The sequence below is a fragment of the Hordeum vulgare genome, chromosome 1H (genome assembly GCF_904849725.1).
Source record: "Hordeum vulgare subsp. vulgare chromosome 1H, MorexV3_pseudomolecules_assembly, whole genome shotgun sequence".
Taxonomy (NCBI): Eukaryota; Viridiplantae; Streptophyta; class Magnoliopsida; order Poales; family Poaceae; genus Hordeum; species Hordeum vulgare.
In genome coordinates this window covers 118280037-118297726 of record NC_058518.1, presented here as the reverse complement: position 1 = coordinate 118297726, position 17690 = coordinate 118280037, and the positions used below count along the sequence as shown (strand labels likewise).

General features: G+C 42.9%; 1 protein-coding gene across 1 annotated transcript; it reads left to right on the top strand.

The window, feature by feature from the left end:
• Window positions 1-767: 767 nt before the first annotated feature.
• LOC123397463 (organelle RRM domain-containing protein 1, chloroplastic-like) lies at window positions 768-12625 on the top strand. Its single transcript, XM_045091992.1, has 5 exons — window positions 768-812; window positions 901-998; window positions 11622-11719; window positions 11802-11867; window positions 12378-12625. The coding sequence occupies exons 1-5, from the start codon at window positions 768-770 to the stop codon at window positions 12623-12625; spliced, it is 555 nt and encodes a 184-aa protein (XP_044947927.1).
• The last annotated feature ends 5065 nt before the right edge of the window (window positions 12626-17690 follow it).

The window sequence follows — 17690 nt, the reverse complement described above, 5'->3', positions numbered from 1 at the left end:
AGGGTTAGGTGCAGAGCTCCCCGTCGTGCCGACGCCGTTCCCGCGTGCTCGTGCGCTGCTGCCGCCGCCCCGTCACGCGCCCGCTGCTTCTCGAGGACAGCCTAGCTGAATCGTACTGCTGACTTTTACTGAAGGAGCAGTTGGCCCGTCGGTGGCGTCGCCGGAGCTCATCAGGTCCGTGACCGAGCACCAGCAGCAGCTCGCCCAGGCGCTCGTCGACAAGGCCAAGGCCATTTGCACCGACCACGGGGTATGTGATTCGCTCTCTCGCGCGCCTAATTTCTTCCCCGATCCGGTCAATGGGCGCGGCGATGGCTGTGAGAATTACTACTAATTTTGGGGTGGAACTGGATCTTGGTTCAGGGGATTAATTCGTCGGGTATTTTGTGTGTAGGTTGATGCAGAGACCGTCATCGAGGTGGGTGATCCCAAGGAAACCATATGTCAAGCTGCAGACAAGTTGAATGTTGATCTGCTCATCCTGGGCAGCCACAGCCGTGGACCTATACGGAGGTACCGATCATAATCCTTTTCTGCTCATCCGGATTTCATTTTGAGTTCTGGACATGTGTTACTCCCTTGCGCTCTGTTCTAAATCAATTACCAAATTCCTGTCAATGCTAATTGCGATGTTGTTCTTATTATTTGCTCGCAATGTGACTAACGCCTGAATTGGAGATGGATAAATATGTTTTTTCAAGAGCTACCATTTATTTAGATAAATAGGTAGCTGTCAGATACAAAGTGCTGATTAGTGCGGGCGTGTGATGGGGCGGCGGCGGCAGCGCACAAGCACGCGGGTGACAAGTGAGGTAGCTACGTGCGACGATGAACGACGTGGACAACACGATGCGTTGGCTGCCCGGCACGGACGTCTTGGCCACAACATCCAGATGACAGTACTGGCTCATCGTCATGGACAAGCCCGGCGGCGAGGGCGCCTCCAAGCACCAGATGATTGACTGCTACATACAGACCCTCGCCAAGGTCCTCGGAAGGTACTCCCCACCCGCCGTGCACCCCTGATACGTCCATTTTTCATCATGCTTTCATGTTGATATTTATTGCTTTTTGGGCTGTTATATTACTTGTGGTACCATATTTATGCCTTTTCTCTCGTATTTTGCAAGGTTTATTTGAAGAGGGAGAATTCACGCAGCCGGAATTCTGGACTGGAATAGGAGCAAATCCTAGTCCACTATTCTGCACATCTCCAAATGCCTTGAAAATTTACGTGGAATTTTTTGGGAATATATAAAAAATACTAGGCGAAAGAACTACCGGAGGGGGGCCACCAGGGCTCCACAAGCTTGCCCACCGCCACCACCACCCCTGGTGGTGCAGGGCAGGCTTGTGGGCTGCCTGACGGCCCACTAGCCCCCCTCATTTTCTATATGAAGCGTTTTGGTCTGGAAAATATCCATAGGGAGGTTTTTCGTGGTTTCGCCGCCGCCACAAGGCGGAACTTCAGCAGATCCAATCTAGAGCTCCGGCAGGACGATCCTGTCAGGGAAACTTCCCTCTCAGAGGGGGAAATCGTCGCCATTGTCATCACCAACACTCCTCTCGTAGGAGGGGAGGCATCTTCATGAACATCTTCATCAGCACCATCTCCTCTCCAATCCCTAGTTCATCTCTTGTAACCAATCTTCGTCTCGCAATTCCGATTGGTACTTGTAAGGTTGCTAGTAGTGTTGATTACTCTTTGTAGTTGATGCTAGTTGGATTACTTGGTGGAAGATTTTATGTTCAGATCCTTGATGCTATTAATTACACCTATGATCATGATTATGATTGTGTTTTGTGAGTAGTTACTTTTGTTCCTGAGGACATGGGATAACTCATGCTGATAATAGTCATGTGAATTTCATATTCGTTCGGTATTTTGATATGTTGTATGTTGTTTTTCCTCTAGTGGTGTTATGTGAACGTCGACTACATAAAATTTCACCATATTTGGGCCTAGAGGAAGGCATTGGGAAGTAGTAAGTAGATGATGGGTTGCTGGAGTGACAGAAGCTTAAACCTCAGTCTATGCGTTGCTTCGTGAGGGGCTCATTTGGATCCACTAGTTTAATGTTATGGTTAGACTTTGTCTTAATTCTTATTTTGTAGTTGCGGAAGCTTGCGAGAGAGGTTAATCATAAGTGGGGTGCTTGTTCAAGTAAGGGAAGTACCCAAGCGCCAGTCCACCCACATATCAAACTATCAAAGTAACGAACGCGAATCATATGAACATGATGAAACTAGCATGACAGAAATTCATGTGTGTCCTCGGGAGCGTTTTTCCTCCTATAAGACTTCGTCCAGGCTTGTCCCTTGCTACAAAAGGGATTGGGCCACTTGCTGTACCGTTGCTACTACTTGTTACTTGTTACTCTTTGCTTGCTACGTTTCACCTCGCTGCACAATCACTTGTTACCGCTACTTTCAGTGCTTGCAGTTATTACTTTTCTGAAATCCGTTTATCAGAGCCTTCTGCTCCTCGTTGGGTTCGACACTCTTACTTATCGAAAGGACTACAATTGATCCCCTATACTTGTGGGTCATCAAGACTCTTTTCTGGCGCCGTTGCCGAGGAGTGAAGTGCCTTTGGTAAGTGGAAATTGGTAAGGAAACATTTATATACTGTGCTGAAATTTATTGTCACTTGTCACTATGGAAACTATTTCTTTGAGGAGTTTGTTCGGGGTATATTCACCACGAACGGAAGCATGAGGAGTTGCTCCTCAACCTGAGGTACCTACTGAAAATATCTTTTATGAAATTCCTTCGGGTATGCTTGAGAAACTGCTAGCTAATCCTTTCACAGGAGATGGATCTTTACATCCAGACTTGCATCAAATCTATGTAGATGAAGTTTGTGGTTTATTTAAGCTTGCAGGTTTACCCGAGGATGATGTAATGAAGAAAGTCTTTCCTTTATCTTTGAAGGATAAGGCGTTGACGTGGTATAGGCTATGTGATGATACTGGATCATGGGGCTACAATCGGTTTAAATTGGAATTTCATCAAAAGTTCTATCCTATGCATTTAGTACATCGTGATCGGAACTTTATTCATAACTTTTGGCCTCGTGACAGGGAAAGCATAGCTCAATCTTGGGGGAGGCTTAAATCTATGCTATATTCATGCCCCAATCATGAGCTCTCGAGAGAAATCATCACTCAAAACTTTTATGCTCGGCTTTCTCATGAAGATAGTACCATGCTTGACACTTCTTGTGCCGGTTCTTTTATGATGAAGGATGTTGATCACAAGTGGAATTTATTGGAGAGAATCAAACGCAACTCTGAAGATTGGGAGCTGGAGGAAGGTAAGGAGTCAGGTATGAATTTCCAGTTTGATTGCGTTAAATCTTTTGTTGAGACAAACACTTCTAGAGATTTTAGCGGTAAGTATGGACTTGACTCTGAGATAGTAGCTTCTCTATGTGAATCTTTTGCTGCTCATGTTGATCTTCCAAAGAGAAGTGGTTTTAATATCATCCTTGTGTAGAAAGCAACATAGCCAAAACAAATCTAGTTGAGGAGAAAGTCATTGCTTTTAGTGATCCTGTTGTTCCTTGTGCTTACACTGAGAAACCACCATACCGTGCTAGGATAAAGGATTATTCTAAAGCTCCAACTGTGATACGTAGGGGTTACATTAGATCACTTGCACCCCTTGAGGAGATTAGAGTTGAACCTAGTGTTGCTATTATCAAAGATCTCTTAGCCGAAGACATAGATGGGCATGTTATCAAATTCTGTGAGGACTCCGCTAGAATTGCTAAACCTCACGCGAAAGACAAACACATACCTGTAGTTTGCCTGCCCGTTGTTTCTGTTAAGATAGGAGATCACTGTTACCATGGTTTATGTGATATGGGAGCTAGTGTTAGTGCAATACCCCGTTCTCTATATGATGAAATCAAAGATGAGATTGCACCTGCTGAGTTAGAACCCATTGATGTTACTATTACGCTAGCTAATAGAGACACTATCTGCACTCTGGGAATTGTGAGAGACGTAGAAGTCCTGTGTGGTAAGACGAAGTAACCTACTGATTTCCTCGTCCTTGGTACTGCACAAGATAGCTTTTGTCCCATCATATTTGGTAGACCCTTTCTCAACACTGTCAATGCTCACATTGATTGCATTAAGTAGACTGTCACAGTAACTTTCGAGGGTGTGTCTCATGAATTTAACTTCTCCAAGTTTGGGAGACAATCCCATGAAAGAGAGTCGTCTGGTAGAGATGAAATTATAGCTCTTGCCTCTATTTTCGTACCTCCTACGGATCCTTTAGAGCAATATCTGCTTGAGCATGAAAATGATATGCATATGGAGGAGAGAGATGAGATAGATAAAATTGTCTTAGAACAATATCCTATTCTCAAGAATAATCTTCCTGTTGAACTGCTTGGGGATCCTCCCCCACCAAAGGGTGATCCTGTGTTCGAGCTTAAACAGTTGCGTGATACTCTTAAGTATGCCTATCTTGATGAGAAGGAGATATATCCTGTCATTATTAGTGCTCTCCTCTCAGAGCGCGAAGAGAAGAAGTTACTAAAAACTCTGAGGAAGCACCGCGCTGCTATTGGATATACTCTTGATGATATTAAGGGTATTAGTCCTACTCTATGTCAGCACAAGATTAAAACCGATCCTGGCTTTAAACCAGTTCCGGATCATCAAAGGAGATTAAATCCTAAGATGAAAGAGGTCGTTAGAAAAGAAATATTAAAGCTTCTGGAAGCAGGAATCAGTTATCTTGTTGCTCATAGTGATTGGGTAAGTCCAGTACATTCTGTACCTAAGGGAGGTATCACCGTCGTTCCTAATGATAAGGATGAACTAATCCCACAAAGGATTATTACCGGCTATAGAATGGTGATAGACTTCCTGAAACTGAACAAGGCAACCAGGAAAGATCATTATCCTTTGCTATTTATCGACCAAATGCTAGAAAGGCTATCAAAGCACACACACTTCTGCTTTCTAGACGGTTATTCAGGTTTCTCGCAGATACCTGTTGCACAATCTGATCAAGAGAAAACCACTTTCACCTTCCCTTTCGGTACCTTTGCCTATAGACGTATGCCTTTTGGCTTATGTAATGCACCTGTCACCTTCCAAAGATGTATGATGGCTATATTCTCTAACTTTTGTGAAAAGATTGTTGAGCTTTTCATGGATGACTTTTCCATTTACGGGTCTTCCTTTGATGATTGCCTCAGCAACCTTGATTGAGTCTTACAGAGATGCGAAGAAACCAACCTCGTCTTGAATTGGGAGAAGTGCCACTTTATGGTTAATGAAGGTATCGTCTTAGGACACAAAATTTCTGAGAGAGGCATTGAAGTTGATAAGGCTAAGGTTGATGCAATTGAGAAAATGCCTTGCCCCACAAATATCAGAGGTATACGAAGTTTCCTAGGTCATGCTGGTTTCTATAGAAAGTTGATTAAAGACTTCTCTAAGATTTCTAGGACTCTTACCAACCTCTTGCAGAAGGATGTTCCTTTTGTTTTTGATGAGGATTGTGAGGAAGCCTTTGAAATACTTAATAAGGCTTTGATAACTGCACCTATTGTTCAACCACCTTACTGGAACTTGCCCTTTGAAATCATGTGTGACGTAGTGATTATGCTGTTGGTGTTGTCCTAGGACAAAGAGTTGACAAGAAGTTGAATGTCATTCACTATGCTAGTAAAACTCTAGACAGTGCCCAAAGAAACTATGCCACTACGGAAAAGGAATTTTTAGCAGTCTTGTTTGCATGCGAAAAGTTCAGATCTTATATACTTGATTCCAAAGTCACTATTCACTCTGATCATGCTGCTATTAAGTACCTCATGGAGAAGAAGGACGCTAAGCCTAGGCTGATCAGATGGGTTCTCCTGCTACAGGAATTTGATTTGCACGTCGTTGACCGAAAGGGTGTTGATAACCCTGTAGCAGATAACTTGTCTAGGCTAGAGAATGTCCTTGATGACCCACTACCTATTGATGACAACTTTCCTGATGAGCAATTAAATGTCATCCGCACTCCACATAGTGCACCGTGGTATGCCGATTATGCAAACTATATCATAGCCAAATACATACCACCCAGTTTCACCTATCAGCAAAATAAGAAATTCTTCTTTGATTTGAGACACTACTTTTGGGATGATCCTCGCCTTTATAAGGAAGGAGTAGATGGTGTTATTAGACGTTGTGTGCCTGAATATGAACAGGGACAGATCCTGCAAAAGTGTCATTCCGAAGCCTACGGAGGACACCATGCTGGAGATAGAACTACCCATAAGGTATTGCAATCAGGTTTCTATTGGTCCACTCTCTTCAAGGATGCTCGTAAGTTTGTCTTGTCTTGAGACGAATGCCAAAGGATAGGGAACATTAGTAAGCGTCAGGAAATGCCTATGAACTATTCACTTGTCATTGAACCATTTGATGTCTGGGGCTTTGATTATATGGGACCCTTCCCGAGCTCCAATGGATAGTTGCTGTGGATTACGTTACTAAGTGGGTAGAAGCTATCCCCACTAAAAATGCTGATCGCCACACCTCTATTAAGTTGCTTAAAGAAGTCATATTCCCAAGATTTGGAGTCCCTAGATACTTGATGACTGATGGCGGTTCACATTTCATTCATGGCGTTTTCCGCAAGATGCTAGCTAAGTATGATGTCAACCATAGAGTTGCATCTCCTTATCATCCTCAGTCTAGTGGTCAAGTTGAGTTGAGTAATAGGGAGATCAATTTGATCTTACAAAAGACCGTCAGTAGATCTCGAAAGAACTGGTCTAGCAAACTTGACGATGCACTATGGGCTTATAGGACTGCTTATAAGAATCCCATGGGCATCTCACCGTATAAAATGGTTTATGGTAAGGCCTGTCATTTACCTCTTGAGGTGGAACACAAATCTTATTGGGCAATCAAAGAGCTCAACTTTGATTTCAAACTTGCCGGTGAGAAGCGGTTGTTTGATATCAGCTCGTTAGATGAATGGAGAGCCCACGCATACGAGAATGCTAGGTTGTTCAAGGAAAATATTAAGAGATGGCACGACAAACGAATACAGAAACGAGAGTTCAATGTAGGTGATTATGTCTTGTTATACAATTCTCGTTTGAGATTCTTTGAAGGCAAGCTTCTCTCTAAATGGGAAGGTCCCTATGTTGTCGAGGAAGTATATCGTTCTGGTGCCATCAAAATCAATAACACGGAAGGAAACTTTCCTAGAGTGGTAAATGGGCAAAGAATCAAGCATTACATCTCTGGTACTCCCATAAATGTTGAGACCAATATCATCAATGTCATAACTCCAGAGGAGTACATAAGGGATGTTTATCAGCCTGTTTCAGACCTTGAAAACGAAGGTGTATCTGTTTCGGCAAAAAATTGGACTCCGATACTTTTCCAATAGGAAATTTCTTCCGTTTTGGAATTTTTGGAAAATTAGAAAAATAAAAAGTAGTCCGGAGAGCGAACGAGGCAGCCACAAGCCCTGCCACCGCCCCTACCCCCTGGTGGCGGAGGGCAAGATTGTGGGCACCTCGTGTGCCTCCCGGACTCCATTTTCTTGCGGAGGACTCCTTCTGGCCTAGAAAAAAATCAATATATAGTCGCCCGAAGGTTTTGATCTCCGTATTGCATAGTTTTCCTCTGTTTTCGTTTCAAGCCTGTTTCTGTGACAGATCTAGATCATCATGACTTCCCCAAATGCTCCTAAGGACAAGATCTTCGAGAAGGTCATCAATCCCTACCTCACGGAAGTGCTGAAACACCCTCAATCAATCAAGATGAGCGAGGGGATCTTGCACATTCGTGATGTTGAGGGGCCTAAGAAGACCGGAAGCATGGAGACGAGGCTCGAAGCAATGGAGCAACAAGTCTTCAAGTGCCAAGGGATGGTGGAGCGTGGACTCAACGCCAACCACACGATGATCACGGAGTTCACTAGAAATCACAAGATGGATGCCATTGATATTGGGAACACCTCTCCAGGATCTACGATAGGGTTGACCAACTTCAGGGCCAGATCTATGACCTGCAGAATCAAAACTGTGAGTATGAGTAAAAATTTAAATCAATAAGGTTGGCTGCAGATTTGAGGATTCCGACGACTCGTTCATCCTCCCATGATGGAGCACCTATGCCTTGGAAGACGGAGGATCAGACTACTCCGACAACAACACCACCACCACCAAAGGAAGACAACTAAGCATTGGTATGGGCAATCCCCTTGGCTTCTGCCAAGCTTGGGGGAGTTGCCCTGGTATCGTATCACCTTTATATCTTTTTCTTTTACCTTTGTTTTAGTTCTTCCTTTTCAGTTTTTATTTCTTCTCTTAGAGGAATACGTCTTTAGTTTTTAGTTTGAGTCTTTTGCTTTTGTCTCTCCCCCGATGTATTCGAGCTTACGAGCTATATAATAAAGAGTTTCTTAGTCAAGGGCTTTGCTTTGTGCCACGATCAAAAGTATGAAAAGAAAGATAGCATGAAAGATCATGAGACGATCTTATGGAAAGTGATAACTTCACTTATGACAAGTATGATGATTGAAACTTGTTGAGAATAAATCAACATAGACCCCAGTCATTGTTGCAATTAATAAGTAATAAGGAAATAGAGGTTCACATATAAATATATCATCTTAGACACTTTTTACAATTGTGAGCACTCACCAAACTATTACATGCCTAGGAGTAGACGTTGGACAAGGAAGACAACATAATGAATTGTGTTTGCTTGGTTCCAAACAATGTTATATGATTAGAGATCCCTTAGCATGTGACGATTGCTTCCACCTCATATTAGCCAAAACTCCCGCACCAAGTAGAGATACTACTTGTACATCCATAAACCTCCAACCAGTTTTGCCATGAGAGTCCACCATACCTACCTATGGATTGAATAAGATCCTTCAAGTAAGTTGTCATCGGTGCAAGCAAAAAAATTGCTCTCTAATATGTATGATCTATTAGTGTGTGGAAAATAAGCTTTGTACGAACCTGTGATGAGGAAGACATAAAAGTGACAGACTGCATAATAAAGTTCTTTATCACAGGAGGCAATATAAAGTGACGTTCCTCCGCACTAAGAGGACACGCATTCAAACCTCAAAAGCGCATGACAACCTCTGCTTCCCTCTGTGAAGGGCCTATCTTGTACCTTTACTTTTTGCCCTTGTAAGAGTCATGGTGATCATCACCAATTCCCTATTTTTGCCTTTGTCTTGGCTACCGTCACATGTTTGGGAAAGATCTATATTCATATATCAACTTGGAATTGAGTACTCATGCTTTATTGTTGTTGACTTTACCCTTGAGGTAAATGGTTGGGAGGCAAAACTATAAGCCCCTATCTTCCTCTGTGTCCAGCTGAAACTTTGACACCATGAGTACCACGTGAGTTGTAACAATTGTGGAAAACAAAAGAGATGATTGAGTATGTGGGTTTGCCTTACAAGCTCTTATTTGACTCTTTCTGATGTTGTGATAAATTGCAATTGCTTCAATGACTATGGACTATTGTTGGTCACTTCTCGGTAAGGTTTTTTGCTTCATGCTTTGCATTGTGAAGGAATTATTTCTTTCCCATAAGAATCTTTATGATGTCTTGCTATCCTATGTGTGATCATGATGCCCTCATGCCCGTATTATGTTGTATCGACACCTTCGTCCCTCAACATGTGGACATGTTTATGGAACTTGGTTTTCGCTTGAGGACAAGCGAGGTCTAAGCTTGGGGGAGTTGATACGTCCATTTTGCATCATGCTTTCATGTTGATATTTATTGCTTTTTGGGCTGTTATATTACTTGTGGTACCATATTTATGCTTTTTCTCTCTTATTTTGCAAGGTTTATTTGAATAGGGAGAATTCAGGCAGCTGGAATTTTGGACTGGAAAAGGAGCAAATCCTAGTCCACTATTCTGGACATCTCCAAATGCCCTGAAAATTTACGTGGAATTTTTTGGGAATATATAAAAAATACTGGGTGAAAGAACTACCGGAGGGGGGCCACCAGGGCTCCACAAGCTTGCCCACCGCCACCACCACCCCTGGTGGCGCAGGGCAGGCTTGTAGGCTGCCTGACGGCCCACTAGCCCCCCTCTTTTGCTATACGAAGCGTTTTGGTCTGGAAAAAAATCAATAGGGAGCTTTTTCATGGTTTTGCCGCTGCCACGAGGCGGAACTTGAACAGATCCAATCTAGAGCGCCGACAGGACATCCTGCCGGGGAAACTTCCCTCCCGGAGGGGGAAATCGTCGCCGTCGTCATCACCAACACTCCTCTTGTCGGAGGGGAGGCATCTTCATCAACATCTTCATCAGCACCATCTCCTCTCCAATCCCTAGTTCATCTCTTGTAACCAATCTTCGTCTCGCAACTCCGATTGGTACTTGTAAGGTTGCTAGTAGTGTTGATTACTCTTTGTAGTTGATGCTAGTTGGATTACTTGGTGGAAGAGTTTATGTTCAGATCCTTGATGCTATGATTATGATTATGTTTTGTGATCATGATTATGATTATGTTTTGTGAGTAGTTACTTTTGTTCCTGAGGACATGGGATAAGTCATATTAATAATAGTCATGTGAATTTGATATTCGTTCGGTATTTTGATATGATGTATGTTGTTTTTCCTCTAGTGGTGTTATGTGAACGTCGACTACATAACACTTCACCATATTTTGGCCTAGAGGAAGGCATTGGGAAGTTGTAAATAGATGATGGGTTGCTGGAGTGACAGAAGCTTAACCCCCAGTCTATGCGTTACTTCGTGAGGGGCTGATTTGGATCCACTAGTTTAATGCTATGGTTAGTCTTTGTCTTAATTCTTCTTTTGTAGTTGCAGATGCTTGCGAGACAGGTTAATCATAAGTGGGATGCTTGTACAAGTAAGGGCAGTACCCAAGCGCCCGTCCACCCACATATCAAACTATCAAAGTAACGAACGCGAATCATATGAACATGATGAAACTAGCATGACAGAAATTCCCGTGTGTCCTCGGGAGCGTTTTTCCTCCTATAAGACTTTGTTCAGGCTTGTCCCTTGCTACAAAAGGGATTGGTCCACTTGCTGCACCATTGCTACTACTTGTTACTTGTTACTCTTTGCTTGCTATGTTTCACCTCGCTACACAATCACTTGTTACCGCTACTTTCAATGCTTGCAGTTATTACCTTGCTGAAATCCATTTATCAGAGCCTTCTGCTCCTCGTTGGGTTCGACACTCTTACTTATCGAAGGGACTATGATTGATCCCCTATACTTGTGGGTCATCAACCCCTCACCGCTGCCTGCCTGCTGCTGCTGTTGCATCTAATCATGAACGATGCTTCCATGACAGCGCCGATCGGCCAGTCTCCGATGTAGTGATACTGTCTTAGACAAGATGTACTGAAACTGCTTGCCTCTGTTTGCTTATTACCAGTGTCCATTTTTGGCGCAATCCCTGGTCCATGTATCTTGTGGACATGTCTGCCTGTTGTCAAGTGCGCGGTTTCAGCAAACTTGTGTCTTGTTTGGGTTGGACGACTAGTTCCGCGGTAGTTTCTGTCGAGTATTGTTTGTGTAAGCGTGATAAGCCGATATTGTTCCATCTTTGCATTCTGCGGCAGCGAGGAGGAGGCCAAGAAGTATATTTACAACATCTCGTGTGAGCGCTACTTTGGGTTTGGGTGTGAGATTGACGAAGAGACATCCAACAAGCTTGAAGGTTCGTCTACTCTAACTTGTCTTGTTTCTCCTTCTGGTAGGGTGTGTGTGTGTCTAAATAAATCTGTTGGTTTGTGCTGCAGGTATTCCTCGTGTTCTTTTTGTGCTCCCTGATTCCTATGTTGACCCTGAACACAAGGACTATGGAGGTAATTCTGCACATGTTATACATATCCCGCAACCATCTTTTGTTGCCTTTTTGTTTAAACAATGCCATGTTAAGTTAAAAACTTCATGTCGATGATAAGCCATTTGTGGAAGGGAGTTAGTCTATAACATTCTCTGTGGGATTAGAGCTGCTCAAGTCGACAAGCATTTCAGATTTTTCAAGGTTACAGACTTGCAGTACAGAAGTACATCTTGTTTTTTTTTCAACCAACAAGAGATGTGTTGTCCATTAGCATTTAAATAATTCCATCTTGGTTATATGATGCGGCATTATGGGCGGTATCATTGATTTAATTGCTAATAAACTTGTAGATGGTCATGCACGTGAGTAGATTTCTTTTATCATGAAACATACATCATCTTTCAGTACAACCCATGGTGCTCTAATGTGTTTCTGCTGAGCAATGGTTTCTTTCTTCCTTTCTTTCTTTCAAATCCAATCAGACCTACCTACCTAACCCTAAGGGAATTGCATCTATTCCTGCTTGCAGGCGTCGACTTCAAGGTCAAGATGGTTAACATTGCCGGCAAGAAGCTCAAGCTCGCCGTCTGGGACACTGGTGCATCCCCTCTCTTTCTCTTTTTCACCCTGCAATTCTTTCTTTCTTTCTTTCTTTGGTTATTAATATTAATTTCTCCTTGCCCTCGGCTGGGATTCAACCGTCCTAGATTGACAACGCCATGTTTTTTCATCTTTCCTGAACCGCCACATATTCTGTTGGATATTCAACATATCTGAAGCATCTATTACATATTATATTGCTCATGGTCAAAGATGATTGTGTTACCTGCAGCTTCCAAATCCACCAGGCCAAGTATTGCTACCGTTGTTATCTGCCAAGCGAAGTTATTTTGAACTCCTCGGTACATAGCTGCCAGGGTTATGAAATCCAACCATGTACTCAATTCCGATTCCTTCACTTATTTTGCAACATACCTGTATTGCGATGATTGTGATGTTCCTAATGGCTCCAGTGTTTGTTCATTTTGGAGAAGAGGCTTCAATGTCTATTGTGATAGTTCACAACACTTATCACCAAAAGTAGGTCGACAACATTCTGTCTTGAACCACACATATATATATACTATTCAATTTGAGATCCAAATATCTCCGAAGAAAAATGTCTATTGTCTGAATACTTCATGTATCGCTGCCACTGTCATCAGCTTAGCTTCCAGATTTTTCTGTCGTTCTTTGAATTATTGAAGCTTTACCTGATAGACATGGTTTCCCATAGAAAAAGATGATCACACTGGACATATTTCGAATATATTTATACAGACACACCTTGTACAAAACCGCTTGCTTAATCCTATACAAACCATATCCCGAACCCGCAGCAAGCTGCAGTCATGAGTTATGACATGCTGCTATTCAGCCTCACTATCCTGCCAGACCAAGGTTGAAAGGTTCCAGAACTTGCATCCATGATCCATATCGTCCCTAACTAGGACTTGTTGTCCATGCGAAAAATCACTGACCCTACATGATCAAGTTGACAATGGAAAAGTGTAAGAGAAGGCAGTAGAGCATCACTTAGTTACCGACGGACGACTAATTCTTCATGCATGGTGCTTGGTGTAGGAGGCATTGTTAATTGCCTAGTGTTGGCAGCGAGACAGTGAGAGCTGCAACTCCGACAACCTTGAGGGGCAACTCCGATTTCGTCTGGCTTAACCATCGTACACAGGAAAGGTTTAGGACCTTGACCAGCTCTTACTACAGAGGGGCACAAGGGATCATCATGGGTAATTCTTTCTCTTCACACTTCTGTTTGCACTGTTGAAGGCCGTGTCATACTCCTTTCTTCTCATTGTCCTACATTGCTGGAACTTGATGCCACATCAACTAGGCTAGTCTTGACAATAAACTATTCTGTCAATTTCCTTACATTGATGAACTACACATCACCTTAGATGGTTGAGTTTTCAGTTATACATACATGATTAAGTAGGTCAGCTTGACTTTCCTGAAAGAAAATCACTGCATCTATAGTGTTACCTTTTCAGGCTTTTTTATTTTTTTAAAACTGCCGAGCCTACTGTATCATTATCATAGAACATACAACTGTCGACCCTACTTCATCATAGAAAAGTACAACTCTCTTTCTGGCTTTGGTTAACTTATTAGGAGTCATTCACTACACAGGGCACCAAAGCCTTTTTTCTGTTTCTTTCACTGGTGTGTTTCTTGTTGGGTTATATCTAATGCGCTGTCTAATTTTGAGAGATGCCACTTAATGAATGCCTCGTCTGTTTTCCAGTGTACGATGTTACTCGCCGAGACACGTTCACAAATCTGTCTAACATATGGGCCAAGGAAATTGACCTGTATTCGACCAACCAGGACTGCATAAAGATGCTTGTAGGAAACAAAGTGGACAAGGCTCTTAATCTGTTCCAGCTTACTAGTTTGCTGAGGAGCAAGAACATATATTTGATATGCATAGTCTTCTCTCTCTCACTCTCTGCATATTAGTACTTATGTTCTTCATATACGTGCATGATGGCCGCCTGCTACCCTGCTTAAATTGGACAGAAATATATGTTTTGCATATGTGAGGCCAGGTTGGTTGGGCGTTTCCTGAATCCTGATGTTTTCGACGGATACTGGATCTTTTCTTTTCAGCAGTTGTGTCTCTTGTAGCACCATACTCCTGAATCAGTCCGTGTGTAGCTATAATGTCGCTGCATGTTTCCTTTCCTGTGCAAACTTTTTTTGGTTGACCTGAGGATCCTTTTAAATTGCAATCTTTCTCCTGCTGATTGATTGACTCGAGTGACCCATAAAAAAATTACTTTTGTAATTGCAGACAAGTTAAGCTACACCTGGAACAGAAGATTGGGAGCTCCTTCCTGTGGTAGTCCCCCCCTCCATCCCCACCCCCCCCCCCCCCCCCCCGCCGCCCCCGACGGCCTGTAGATCCTAGACGGCCCAGGCATGCCTCTTCCCCTTCCTGCCATGTACATAGCTTACTTGTTATGTTGTCGCGATTAGTTAAATTTCTATGAACATCGCCATTCTATTTGAGCGTATTGGTTGGTGATTAGTCAAAAAAGGCATAAATTGGAGAAGAAAAATTGTAGCTTTATTCTACTATAAAAAATCCAGGGGGCTCCTAATCTACACTAGCTTACTCATTGGCTCAGGAACATGAACATATACTGCTATGCTTTATATGCCTATTTTTTTTTAAGTTTTCTTTAACTTTTGCATAGTCTTTTGTTACCAAGTAGAACAATCAGGACATACATAACCCCTCTCTCTCTCTCTCTCACACACACACACACACACACACTCACAATCAGGACATACATAACGGCTGGTAATCAGGCCGTTGGCGATTTATTGTTTGGATGTGTGGTGGCGGTCTTGTGTTATTGTGACTGGTCATCATCTTGCTTGAGGATGTGATTGCAATTCTGTGTTGGGCTCCTTTTTGCAGTGCATGCACCATTTATTTGTGCAATCCATATTCTGATGTCTACACCCCATTGCATTTCCGTCCACAAGGCTTGTCTTGTTGTCCCTATGATCCGGTGTCGACAAACCCTAAATTATAAAACCTTGACTTTTAGGGTGCCTCGGTGTCGATAAAAACCTAAATGATGAAAGTTTAGGCTTTTAGGGTGCCTCGGCGTCGACAAACCCTAAATGATAAAAGCTTAGCTTTTAGGATGCCTCGGTGTCGACAAACCCTAAATGATGAGACCATGATCTTGTTCCTTGAGAATAACCAACTTTTTGACCAAACTTTTTTCCTATTTAGAGCGAAACATGGCCCGCAACGATGAGGTCGGCGGTTCGGGCAAGGCATTCTGGGAGCTGTCCCAGGAGATGGAGGAACAACCTCACCGCTATGAGGACGTCGCGGAAGACACCGATCCCGACTACACAACCCCTAGTGACGTCGGGGATGACACCACTGATGGTGCCGCCGATGATTCCACCACTGATGATGGCAGCGCACGCACATATGGTAGTGATGCCCGCAGCTCTCTTCTATGTGATGGTAGTTTAGATGATCGATATCGACTTGTAATGTGAAGACAAACTCGCTACTTGCGGTCTCGAGACTTGTAATGTTCTAATTTTGTTCGGTATTTTAAATTCGGAGACTAATATGATGAATTGTATTCAGAGACTAATCTTCTATTGTATTTGATAAATCTGCTATTTATATGTTGTGCTCTCTATATTCTGTGCAGTAATATGTTTTGTAGCCTCTGCAAATATCAGAAAAGAAAAAAAAAGTAATACCTAATATTCATACTAGTGGCACACCACTCAGCATTTTAGTGGCGCACTGCAAAAAGCACACTAGTGGCGCATCGTCAACTAGTGCGCCATTATTAAGCCAGATACTAATGGCACACCATGAGCTATACTAATGGCACACTGGGAGGCATACTAATGGCACACCATGAGCTATACTAATGGCACACTTCCTCGTGCGCCATTAGTATACCAGATACTAATGGCGCACCATGAGCTATACTAATGGCGCACTGCCTGGTGCGCCATTAGTATACCAGATACTGTAAGTGCATCTAGTGCCCCTTAGTGATTTTGGTGGTTTGAAGACTTATAGGTTAAGTATCTGATGTGTTCATGAGTGTACACAGGATCTATAAGTCACTGAGGAGTTTGAAATATTTGATGAATATCGACCCCTAAAAATGTATATCTTCGGTTGAAGAAATTGGTCTGAGGCTGAAGAATTGAATCGCGAAGAATCTGCGATGAAATTGATATTCCTCATGAAGATATTGAAATTGAGGAATTTAGTGTGTCTTGAAGAAAATCATTCTGAAGAATTTGAAGCATGAAGATTTACTCTTTCTGTTTTGTTTTCTTCACACTTGAGTAATAGGAACACCGTACTGTTAAAGGGGGTCGAGGTAACACATTGGAACGAATTTCCTCATGATGCTCAACCCAAGCCTATTCCTACCAAAAGCCTCAAGTGAGGAATATGAGTGACATGAGGACTCTCACAGTTGAGGGTTCCGACCATTTCGATAGCCACGCCACATCATTGGTCTTATCCACACCAACGGTCATATTATTTAAGGGCATTAGTGTCAAATCATGTCGGGATGCTCCCAGGCTATAAATAGCCGCCCCCCACAACCATTAGCTGGTTGGCTACTCCATTGGAAACTGACACTTGTCATAAGAGCAACCCAAATTCCTCAGGGTTTTCGAGAGTAATTCATGAGTGAGGAAATACCCCAAACACCAAACACCAAACCACAAACCGAAAACCAAGTGATTGAGCATCACTGAAGAAGTTGTTCCTGTGTGGGACTGAAGTCTTTTACCTTTGAGGATTGTGCATCCTCCACACGGTTAGGCATCATGGTCTAGAGCAATCCAGCAGTCAATTGTGGATCGTCGGGTGACCAGGTTTGTGAGGGTTTGGAAGTCTACCCTGAAGACTTACCACGAGTGTTTGGCGAGGACTGTGTGTTGTTAGCCCAAGGAGAATACGGTAGGGACTGTGTGTCCCGGGACTGTGTGTCTTTTGGTTTTAATACCAAGCCGCTCCAAACCAGATGTACAACTGTCACAGCAGTTTGAACTGGGTCATCAACTACTGTCTTCGCTGTGAAACGGGTTCTAATTCCTCAACTCTTTATATTCCTGAGATTATGTGTTGATGATTTTCACTGTCATTGTTTCAAGAATTTGCTGAAGACTTTCTCTGAAATTCCTCAACCCCAAATTCTTCACGCTAGTGATTCCTCATCTGTTTTCTGCGTGCCTGCTCACTTTGCAATCTATTTTCACATTCCTCATA